We start from the raw sequence: 12,871 nt of genomic DNA on the forward strand, positions 1-12,871 counted from the left end.
TTAGCTACAGTATAAAGAGGTTCTCAATCCCGCCTCTTGAAAAAGCACTTGTCAAACATCTGCTTGGAAGAATCTCTTGTTCTCAAAACCAGGCCAAGGAAAGAGCAAAATACTAGAATTCTGATCTACAACAGCTACTGTAGCATAAATTACTTAACATGAAAATCATTCCCACTTCTTAATGAAATCATTCTCTTTCTTCTGAACTGAAATCACATAGATTCTCAACAGGTGGTTTTTATAAGATCATTTGATTAAGAATGGTCTTAAAGAATAACATCTGAAGTTAGTCTAAAACCTTCATATTCATTGGTTTGAAAAACGACTTGGAGGAAGTAAGCACAGGATAAGCATGTATGAAATTTTTATCTTATCAACATCATTAATAATTTATCTTATCTTTTATTTTTATCTTTTTATCTGATAATTTATCTTATTGACCAGTAACAATTCTTTCTCATCTTTTCCAGTCTTCCAAGGCTAATATCCATGTCTCCTGATTTCCTAGCTCAGGTCTCTTTCTTCACAAAAAGCAAAGGAGAAAGAAGCTTAAATGGAAATGATGCACATAACCGTACCTTCCTTGCCAGCAGGTTGGCTACTTGAGACACACCCATGTGACCAAGGAGAAGCCACACCAGCCGCTGCTTGCCCCACTCCATCCAGAAGCTCCACTCAAAGTCTGTTGGGTCCTAAATCGGCCAAAACAGCAGTTTATCAGAGGGATCTTGGTACGTGTTTGAGGCAGCACACAAACTCCAGTTAAGAAGAAGGCCAATGTGAGTCCAAATGCTATAAAACGGCATTTACACAACATTTCCAGCATCTACCCCACCACACACTGCACCTACTTATACACTCCCCTCCAGCTTAGCTGGTTTCATTGCCATTCCCCCACTGAGTGTCTTTGTTAAGCTGATCCCCCAACCTCTGGACCCTCTATGGGATAGAAACGATTATTGCCCCCACGTTATAAAATATGAAACAGAGACTTAAAGAATTCAGTTCATTTACCCAGCGTCACATAGATAGTACAAATAACAACTTAGGTTATCTCAGTTTCATCACCCAGATGCTTTTACCAGCAAGAGAAATGTATGCTGGACACTAATAAAATTGTGTAAGGTCAGTCATGTTAAATCCTGCTGTCACTTACAGGTAGGAGGATAATTTGATAGAGAAATTAACTAATTCCCTATAAGATTACAAGGAAAGATGAAAGATATACTTCCCTTCACCTTGGGAAGCTATGTCCATCAGTGCCCTTTGTCTGCGTCTGTACCAGGCTGTGTCTATATGGCTCCCTGACAGGGGCAGGTGAAAAACCTCTGGCAAGACTGGACCCCTGGACACCTGCAGGCTCACACCTAAAAGCCTCGGCCTCAGGAGCTCTGGGGAGATCATGGCAGCCAAGCTGAGCATGGAGGGAATAAGCACAGTGATTCGACACTCTCAAACGGATAATGCGGGCTTGGCCCATGAGCATCTCGGCACCACCAGGATGGAATGCAGATTTGAGGCCCTCAGAATTTTCTAGCCAAATCGTGTGGGTGACGAAGGAATCCCCCACTGACTATTGATCTATCGATACTGAACATCTCATCAGTCTCTACAAGTGAAACTTTGAGTCAAATTTTTAATTGGGTTTAAAGGAAAATAGAATTTTTTTCTATTTTTTTCTTTCTTTGTTTTGCACCTGAGGAGTGAGGGGCAATTTCATACAAGTTACACATATTACAAAACTCTTTTTTTCAGAAGGTAAAATATAGATTGAAGTGATCTTGATTCATATCAGACTATGGATGTAAAGGTAGCAAATGTAGCAGCTAAGGCTGCCAATTCATCTTGGGTTTGGATCCCAGATCTATCTACATACTGGCTGTGATGACCTTGAGTGAGATACTTCACCTTTCCACTGTCTGCTCATATGGTAACAGGACTGATTTTCTAGGAATTTGTGAGGTTTAACTGAAAATACATGCATATCAAAATTTTAAAACCGTACCCAGCACACAGTACTCACTAAAAATTGTTACTTGCCACTAACTGCTAGTCCCATGTGCTTTCCATCCTGTGTTAACCAGCTAAGATTGTATCACACTTTACATGTTGCCTCTTGTTAAAAAAAAAAAAAAAAAAAAAAAAGTTTTTCTATTTTCCAAATGAAGAAAGACAGCAGTACTGTGCTTCTCAAACAGCACGTTTTCCCCACAACCAAGATCCTGATACACACACAACCTGCTCATAGAGCCCCCATCCCATGAAAATCATAGATCTGGTCCAATTCCTTCCATTCAAAGACTGACTACATCAGAGCCCAGGATGTGCCCACGCTGCACACCCAGGCAGCAGCAGAGCAGAGAACTCAAATCATTAACCGGGCTTTATCCCTGTTCCAGAGCTCACTTCCTCATCTTAAAAATGTCAAATTAGTGGAGAGTCAATCAACTGATTAAAGGCGCAAAGGTCATGTGATGAGGCCGTGCTAGTAAAATGCCACTTTGTAACATGGATGCAGACACTAAAAACCAAGATTGAATTTTTTTATCCCCCTCAAAATAAAAATCCCAACATTTTAGCTTTCTAAATATAAATAATGTTTTTGAACATTCAGAATTACATTAGAATTCATCACCTCAGACTTATACCTATGTTTCAAAACTTTTCCAAGTTTAATTTCTAGGGGGGAAAAATGAAATAATATTTCATAACATTCAAGAAACCAAAAATCCTTCATGCTTCATCCTAAGGCCCAGAACTACTGAAAACCCTGTGCTGGTAAAATCCCATCAACAGGGCTTCCCTGGTGGTGCAGTGGTTAAGAATCCACCTGCCAATGCAGGGGACACAGGTTCGAGCCCTGGTCCGGGAAGATCCCACATGCCGCGGAACAACTAAGCCTGTGCACCACAACTACTGAGCCTGCGCTCTAGACCCCATGAGCCACAACTACTGAGCCCGTGTGCCAAAACTACTGAAGCCCACGTGCCTAGAGCCTGTGCTCTGCAACAAGAGAAGCCACCGCAATGAGAAGCCCGTGCACCTCAACAAAGCGGAGTCCCCGCTCGCCACAACTAGAGAAAGCCCGTGCGCAGCAATGAAGACCCAACGCAGCCAAATATAAGTAAATTAAATAAATAAATTTTTTTTTAAAATCCCATCAACCAAACTACATAGTCTCTCATCACTAATTATTTCAGAAAAGAGCCATTTAAAGGAAATAAAAACACTTTTCTTATGTCTATTCTTCTCCATTTAAAATATTTACCTAAAGGAAATAACCAGACAGAAAAGCTGAATTAATGAATAGAAGATGGCCAATAAGTAGCAGTTACTGATTTGGGGAAGAAAAATGTTGACTTGCCTGATTCCATAAGCAAAAGCCTTATAGACCCTGAGCTCACTCATTTCAAGGTAAATCTTAAAGTCTCAAATCAAGAACAACTTTTTCATGTTCTGTTCCCTCCCCATTTCCTTTCTCGATCCTGTAATTCTTAGTCAGTTAGAAGCCTCTTCTTTGGTTCTGTAAGGAAGTCAAATATAAACCGGGGATAAATTCTAGCTGGACAGAGCCAGGAAGGCTCCCCCATGGAGAAAGAGGAGCCTGAACTCCAAGATTCACATCCAATCTTCTACATCAGCGCTTCTCAAACCTCAGTGGACACACAAATTACCTACAGATTTTGCTAAAATGCAGATTCTGATCCAAGAAGTCTGGGATAGGGCCTGGGACTCTGTCTTTCATCAAAGCTCTCAGGGGATGCCATGCTGCTGGCCTGGGGACCACATTTCAAGTAGTAGAGACTGACATCATCAATCATGATTCCCTACATTGTTCATAAGCCCAGAGAATCCTTAACAGCTCACATCACCCCATGCCATTCCCAGGCAGGGACACACTAAAGCTGACCACCTAATATTCACAAACAGAGCAACCATCAGCCTGCTCACCATGGAAAGCTCTGAGCGCCTAAATATGAGAATTTAATAAACTGAGTGAGTTAAGCATGGTTATTCATTCTGAGGCTTTCAGTGTGCAATGAGGCAAGAACAGAGAACTCTAAGGATATGATGATTCTGGGTCTCTTAAATAGTGACTGTAACTTCCTGGTGAAACATTATTTCTCCTACTCTTAACAAGGAAAAGGACCTGGGCCTCTTTTCCCATAGAGAGCAGAGTTCTACACTAGGTATGGGGGGTAGGAAATGCAGAATTCCTCACCCTGGAGGAGGTCACGGTACCAACACTAACACCCTAGACTCTGAAAACCACTGCAAAGCAAGACAGGTAACAGTGGTGTCATTCATGTACATATACTAGAGATACAACTGAGACCTTTCCTTTTTTTAAATCCATGTTACAGATGAGTTAACTTGAGGTCAGAGCAGGCAAAACTAGAGGCGGCAGAGCTGGGTTTCAAACCCAGTCCTGTCTGATACCAAAGAGGAAGCCCTTTTCCAAGATGTTTCTACTCGTGCTGACACTCTATCTGGATTCCCCCACCACTCCCAGACACATACACACACCCCACTATCCGACCAAATTGTTTCCAACCCCAGGGATGCCTCCTTAATGCCCCATATCCACAGACATGTCAGCTCCAGTGTGAAGCCTTCACCCTTCCAGGTGGCCCTCACTGCAACCCTTTCTCTGTCAATTCACAATTCAATTCTAGCACTTTTACGACAGCACATTTTACTATAGCATATTTAGTATAGCACTTTTCATTCTAGCTATTTCATGTATTTTGTCTTTAGAGGGAAAAAATAGTAAGTTCCTGAGAGCAAAAACCTTGACTTAACCACAAATTTCTATCCTGATTACCCAACAATCAGTAGGCCTTTAAAATGGTGGGGAAGTGAAATCAGGTGACCTAAGTTCTCATCACATTTCTCCCCCTGTGTAAACTTGGACAAGTCACTTAACTATCTGGCCCTGAGCCTTCCTGTATGTAAGATGAAGGGCAGTTTGCTTTCAAAGGGTGGAAAAAAAGTTATTTTTTTCCTAAAGGAAAAAATACTAAAGGAAAGAAATACTAAGAGAACAGCTAGTCACAAGCCTACAGACAGCGTCCTGACTGAGTGCCTATCATTCAGGGGGTAGGGGGAAGAGATCCCCCCTCATACTCCCATGTCACCAACCCAGGCCTCCAAGTTCCACATCCACACTGTCAGCCTGTTCTGTTCCAGCAAGTTCCCCAGTCATCCAGCCTCTTCCCCAGACTGGGAAGAAACTACAGCATACAGTCTGACTATGTGCTATGATTCTGCCTATAGCGATAAGAAAAGGAAAACTATCTTCAGAAAGGTTAAATATCACATCCAAGGTCCCACAGCTAATATATGACAGAGCTCGACTTTAAAGCCCCAGGTCCTCAGGCTGCAGAGTCTGTGTCTCATGTAATAAAATATATGTAACATACAATTTATCATCTTAACCATTTTTAAGTGTGCAGCTTAGTGGCATTAAGTACATTCACGCTGTTATACAACCATCACCACCATCCACCTCCAGAGCTCTTTGTTTTGTAAAACTGAAATTCTGTACCCATTAGATAGTAACTCCCCATTCATACCTCACCCCCACCCCTGACAACCACCATTCTACTTCTGTCGCTATGGATGTGACTACTCTGGGTACCTCATGTAAGTGGAATCATACGGCATTTGTCCTTTTGTGTCTGGCTTGTTCCAATTGACACAATGTCCTCAAAGTTCATCCATGCTGCAGCATACTGCAGAATTCCCCTCCTTTCTGAGGCTGAATAATATTCCACCACTATATGGATATCCCACATTTTATTTATCCATCCATCTGTCAATGGACATTTGAGTTGCTTCCACTTCTTGGCTGTTGTGAATAATGCTGTTAAGAACATGGGTGTGCTGAAGGTTTACTTTTTAGTATTTTGAATTTTAAATGATTTCCTAATGTTGCCAAATTATTTTTTTTTAACATGTGTACTCATATCTGGTGGTTCAAATCTCTTTCAAAATCATCTAGTACTTCAAGGGCAGAAAGTTAAAAGAAAAAACTCCTGGCAAATGAAGATCTTATGTTGCCAACTCACCACTGAGTAAATTTTTCCTCATTCTAGCCATGAATTCCCATCAGCCCTGAAGCTCACCAGATGACAGCACCCTCACTCCTGGCCTCTTAGCTGGAGTCCTGCAGTGTTATCACAGGGGGATGGCCAAAACTCTCCTTCTCTGCTTTTTTCCTGCATTCCTCAGACCACGTTGAATTAACATTGGCTGAAGATAACAATCCCATGGCTAATATGGCCAGGCCACTGGACTCAAATGCTGTTAAAGCACCCGGTAACAAGTACAACCCCAAGGCACCTACCAAGACACCCCAAGGGAGGCTGAGAAAGTCATCCCACAAAATCAGTTACACCAAGTCCACCACTGGTTTTTTAACCCAGACTCTCCCAAGACCTTGCCTACTTTCCAGTAAATCACTGCTCTTACCAGTAGCTGAAACTTTAACTCACATATTATTAGAAGGTTATTTGCCAGGATTTAACAAAACTGAAACTCCACAACTTAGGGATTCTGAAAAAGCTTGAGTTTGGGGGAATTTGTTGTTTTGCTGCTGTTGGTTTAAGGTAAATTCACATAGCATAGAATTAATCACATTAAATTCAACTCAGTAGGGCTTCCCTGGTGGTGCAGTGGTTGAGAGTCCACCTGCTGATGCAGGGGACATGGGCTCGTGCCCCGGGCCAGGAAGATCCCACGTGCCCGCAGAGCGGCTGGGCCCGTGAGCCATGGCCGCTGAGCCTGCATGTCCAGAGCCTGTGCTCCGCAACGGGAGAGGCCACAACAGTGAGAGGCCCACGTGTCGCAAAAAAAAAAAAAAAAAATTCAACTGAGTGGCATCTACACTTCCAGTGTTGTGTAACTACCACCTCTATCTAGTTCCAAACATTTCCATCACCCCAAAAGGAAGCTCTGTACCCATTAATTGGTCACTCCCCATTCCACCCTCCTCCCCCAGGCTCTGACAATCATGAATCTGCTTTCTATCTCTATGGATTTAGCTACTCTGAGTATTTCATATAAATGGAGTCCTGCAATGTGTGACTTGGCTTCTTTTACTCAGCACAATGTTGCTAAGGTTGATCCACATTGTAACACGTACGAGTACATCTTTCTTTGTTATGGCTGAATCATATCCCATTATAGGGATATACCACATTTTGTTTATTTATTCATCCATTAATGGATATTTCAGCTGTTTTCCCCTTTCGTCTACTGTGACTAATGCTATAAGTATCTGTGTACAAGTGTTTGTTAAAATACCCATTTTCAATTCTTTTAGGTCTATACCTAGGAGTAGTCCTGTTGGGTCATATCACGATCTATGTGTAATGTTCTGAGCAACCCGCAAACTGTTTTCCACAGTGGCTACACCATTTTACATTCCAAGTTTGAGTTTTTAAGGCCAAAAAAAAAAAAAAAAAGGCTTCCTAAACTAACCCTCTGCCCACAGGGAGTTTTACTAGCATCACAGAGAACTCAGCTCTTTCAACAAGGCCTCTTGCTGCTCTGAGCCTGCTTACCTCCTTGGGCAGACACTTGAGGAATCTGCTGTTTTAACATTCCAATTTCATCCTGGGGGCAAACGTCAGCAATGGCTGGAAATAAGGGGGTAAAAATTGGCTTTGGGATATATCTTATTACATAAAGTGCTCCCTGAAAAGTTAATCCTGTCAGTCTGCAGGATTTTGCATCTGAATTTTTTAAATTCAGTAATTCTTTCGGTTTGTTTGAAAGAATTATTGTTTTGTTAAGATTGATACAAAGGCTAAAATGGCTATTTACTTAATGATGAAATCTGCTCTGACCAGCAAATTTATGACCATCCATAAACGCGATCAGGAACTGAAAGAACGTGATAGAAATCTCCTGGATGCAGACAGTCTTGGCTCAGTACCCACCAGAAGGAGGGTTCAGGACCTTAGAATCGTAAAATTCAATTCCTCAGGGTTCAGGAAGAGCTGCAGCCTAACTGGAATGTTCAGCTACTTCCATTGACTCCATAGAGTTAAATCTGACCTTCATTTCTACACTCTTGTGGGGCCTTGAAGGGAGCACGGGTGGAGATTCCCACAGAGTTAACAGAGGAAATTAACATCACTGACGAGGAGATCGTGGGCTTTAACATCCCTCCCAGTAAAGGACAGCAAGAACACAGAGGAAAGTGATTGTAATGGATGGCCTCAGAGGAAGGCCTGCTTGCTTCCCGGAAATACTATTCTCACCTCGAATTTGTGTCTATCACAATGCAGGGAAAGTGCCCTTATTCTCAAAGTGGCTGGATGGAGCCAGTGGTGTGCTGCGTGTGGCAGAGACTGGACTGTGCTCACGTTCAGGAGAGCCAGGCTTGAGTCTCAGTTCTGTCACCTACCCTTATGTGACCTCAGGCTGGTCAGTCCTCCTTTGTATAATTAGAATTTTTTAAAATTTATTTTATTGAAGTATAGTTGATTTACAATGTTAATTTCTGCCGTATAGCAAAGTGACTCAGTTATACATATATGTATGTGTGTGTGTATATATATATATATAATTTTTCATATTCTTTCCCATTATGGTTTATCACAGGATACTGAATATAGTTCCTGTGCTATACAGGAGGACCTCATTGTTTACCCATTCTATGTATAATAGTTTGCATCTACCAATCCCAAACTCACAGTCCATCCTTCCCTCCCACCTCTCTGGCAACCACAAGTCTGTTCTTTATGTCTGTGAGTCTGTTTCTGTTTTGTAGATAAGTTCTTTTGTGTCATATTTTAGATTCCACATATAAGTAATATCATATGATATTTGTCTTTGTCTGACTTACTTCACTTAGTGTGATAACCTCTAGGTCCATCCATGTTGCTGCAAATGGCATTTATATAATTAGAGTTTAAAGTGATCATAAAAGCTAAAGGGATTGATTGGTGAATTGCAAAGTCTAAAGTTAAAAAATGTTAATGCCTCTAAAGTTGAACTCGTCCCTCGAAATCCATCCTGCTTATTGCTATCAAAATAATCACACTGAAATAAGGGCTAGCAAACTTTAATAAAGGGCTAGATGGTAAATATTTTCAGCTTTGTGAGCTACAGAGCCTCTGTGGCAACTATTCAACTCTGATGGTGAGGCCCGAAGGCAGTCACAGTACGACATAAACAAATGGGAGCAGCTGTGCTCCAAAAAAACTGTAACCACAAAAACAGGTGGAGGGCCAAATTTGGTCCAAAGGCCCTGGTTTGCAGGCCCCTCTTCTAAGGGATTGCCATTTCTCCTAGACCCACCACTTGTCTCCTAGTAAGAGTAGGTCAGGAACATTGTTTTATTACACATATTGATGGCATTTAGGTAATTTACTATCATCTCTGAAGTCGACATCTACAGACGAAGCAGATCCTACGAAGGCCACAGAAGTCTCAGCCGCAGCACACCCATTACCCTTGGTTATCCAGGAAAAACTCGGAGCTACTGCACGTCTTTTTCCTCCTGGTACTCTGCACTGGACATACTTCAAAGGTGGGGACTATTCTCTGCACAATTGGTCTTGTTCCCCCCATTCTGTTCCCTCTTCACAGCACCAAAGTAACATTTTTAAGATCACACCTGATCAAGTCACTCTCCCACTTAATATTCTTCAGGTTTCCCCCTTAGCATACCAGAGAAACATTCTCAGCAAGATGCATGCAGCTCTTCCTATCTGGCCCTGCCCAGCCTTCATCATCCTACCCAACTTTTCTCCCCAGTTCTGCAACATGGCCGTGCTGACCACCCAAATGTGCTGTGTTCATATGGCCGAAACTTCCCACCCTTTGCTCCCTTTACTTGGAGAAACCTGTCCCTCAAACATCAGGATGATGACCTATCTTTCAGGCCTCAGGTGAGGCAAGCCCTCTCCCAGGAAGCTTTACCTAATTCATCCATTTATAGTCCAGACAGATTGGCCCTTGTCTATGCTCCCTCAATGTACAACGGTTACCCATATCATGGCAATTTACCACACTGTACTTTAATTGTAGGTTACTGAGCTGCCTCTCCACTAAACTGTGACCTCTCCCCCCGCCCCAAAAGGGACTACATGTATATTCAGCATTGTATCCTCCAAGAAACCAACACATACTAGACACTCAATAAAAGCTTGTTGAATAAACTGAATGACATATGGGCCAAATCATTTTTAAGAACCTAGTGTAAACACAGTCTACTGGGAAAAGGGAATAAGAGATACAAAAAGTGGAGAACCTGGCACCTATCCTTGAATGCCTTTATAATCACAGTTAGAGAACAGAAACTCATGGAATATTTCTAGTGTGTGATGTGCTCTGCAGATTATCTTCACCAACTCAAGGCCCACCCTCTGGTTATATCAATTACTTGCTCTAAAGAGATGAACAAAATAGAGTACTGTCATAATAGAGGGTCTATTTCATGATTTAATTATAAGACTTAAATAAATTAAAATATGGAAAATACTTGGAATAGTGCCTAGTACTTATTAAGTACTATGTGTGTGTTTGTTAAGTAAATATGCAAACAAAAAAACAAACAACAAACTCTATTTTATTCTGATAGCCCCAGAAACATAAATCTGAGAGTTTGCAAGCTGTATATCCTGAAACAGATAGAGATACTCATAGATATGGAGATAGATAGAAGTAGAGAGGGGACCTGTTCAAGATTCCCTCAAACCCAGTCAAAAGAAAGGAAAGCAGAAAGTTTCTAGAAACTGGACTGGAAAGGAGTGAATCCATGATTAACAAAAGGGGAACATCTGCATTCAGAAAAGCTGCAACATCTAAAATGCCTTGGGAAAGCAACCATCTTAAGCTTCTTCTCAAAATAAAATATCTGCTCTGCGTGGCTGATACTGCCAATTGCCTCAATCAACACTCCTCCAACCACTTCTAGCTTGACTTCCTATACATTAGAGGTTAGAAGGCAAAAAACTACATTTCCCAGAATTTCCTGTAGCTAGCACGTTCCCTTTGGACCTAGCTTCTGATGAAAAAATACACACACGCAGACCTGAAGGTGAAAGAACGAACATAAAAATGTATGGGCTTTGAGACTTCTGAAAGAATGGTGGCAGAGCCTCTTGTTATTCTGCAGCAGCCACGGTGGAGGCTCCAGGGTCCAGTCAATCCAGAGGTGCTGTAGCTTCCTGGTGTGGCAGTTTTTACTAGTGCACCATAGCATTGCATTCTCCAGCCAGGAGCTGGGCAGCAGCCACGGTTTTACAGGGTGGCTCTGGGAATTGCTCCAGGAACCTTACTTAGTGTCCATTCCTATAGTCCTTTCGATTATTCTGAAATCTCCTTAAATCCCTGCGATAAAGTCCTTTCTGCTTAAACTGACTGGGGTGGATTCTGTTGTCTGCAATGGAGCCTTGATCAACATACTTTGGAAAGGATTTTTCTTCTGACTGCAGTACAGCACTAGCTGTATTATAGAAGCATTATGAAAATAATTCACTTTGAAGAACATTATTCTGAAATAAGTCTATTCAGTGTAGAAAAATAAATGGAGAAAAAAACACCAGGTAGATCACTCCAAGGAGTGTTCTAGAACTGGATAATGAAGGCAGTGAGTGTTTCACATTCATAAGTGCACCAATTTATGGATTTCAAAACCAAACAGAAAATTAGCTACCTTACCCACTGGTCTGTATTTTTCATTACCATGGCTATTTTCTCCTTGGATAGGGAAAACAAGGAGAGCTGTATATATTTACTGTTTTCCTTACCTCATATCCAACATTTTGCAAAAATAAAGCAATACAACAGAAACACTAAACACTTTTGCATATCTGTTTCCTAAACAGCATTTGTGCATATTATTTACTTTGAGACCATCCCTAATTCCCAAACACACTGAGCAAAACTTATCTATGAATAGAGAAAACCTTTATAAGATACTTGAATCCAGAAATGTTTCCCTACACATTCAAAGGCAGCAAGCTCACCTTAATGGTCTATAATTCTCCAAAGGGGAAGGAAAAAAAGATGACTAATTTGTAGGGATTTTGCACAGAAGCAGCACTGCTCTCTGGATGAACTCAGGCTAATGATTCATTTAGCAATTATTGGAAGAGTTTTCTTTATCTTTCAACAGATGCTTTGCTATTTCTAAAATAATTTGAACTAAATTATTTTACTGCTCACAATTTCCACACATAACACTCTTTCCCCAACATTTCCTCAAAGATAAAATATTTTCACTAACAAAACTTTTTTTTTCCTGTAAATAACAAGTCTCTGCTTAAACGTCTTTACCATCCTGCCCAGGTAAAGAAGATGCTCACAAGGGTGGGGACGCCATCAACAGGACTAGCACAAACAGTGCAACAGGGAAGAGCCAATTCTGACTCCATGTTGGATCTGCTTCTTTTACTTTAACTTTTGCTTTTCACTGCTTTTGTTATTATAATCACTGTCTATGGCTGTAAGCATACATAATGGCCTGCCACAGGGAACCCTGCCCCTCTGCCTGTTAAACTAAAAGGTCTTTGTTCAGCTCACAGAGAGACAGTCTGACCCTGCCCACCTGTGAATGGCTGCAGAACATCCCGTCCTATTTTGCAAGATAAATGGTTTTTTCACTGTACTTCCTCACCTCCTCCCCTTCTGTTCTATAAAAGAAACTGTCATCCAGACCCTATAAGATGGTTTTCTGGGGACCCTAGTCCGCCATCTTCTCAGTCTGCTGACTTTCCGAATAAAGTCGCTATTCCTTGCCTCAACGCCTCGTCTCCCGATTTACTGGTCTGCAGTGAGGCAAGCAGAGCAAGCTTGGACTCGGTAACAACAGTACTGTTTAACATGTACCATCCAGTCTCTTAACTGGCCC

At 41.6% G+C, this 12,871-nt stretch overlaps 1 protein-coding gene across 1 annotated transcript in view; it reads right to left on the minus strand.

The window, feature by feature from the left end:
* The window catches only part of HHAT (hedgehog acyltransferase), a gene marked incomplete at both ends in the record, with an annotated part of 362,271 nt that overhangs the window by 311,402 nt on the left and 37,998 nt on the right, over nt 1-12,871 (minus strand). The window contains one exon of the mRNA XM_079697991.1: nt 579-692. Coding sequence (XP_079554117.1) covers nt 579-692 — 114 coding nt within the window. The remainder of the gene's footprint in view (nt 1-578; nt 693-12,871) is intronic.

Source organism: Hyperoodon ampullatus (assembly GCF_949752795.1).
Source record: "Hyperoodon ampullatus genome assembly, chromosome: 2".
NCBI lineage: Eukaryota > Metazoa > Chordata > Mammalia > Artiodactyla > Ziphiidae > Hyperoodon > Hyperoodon ampullatus.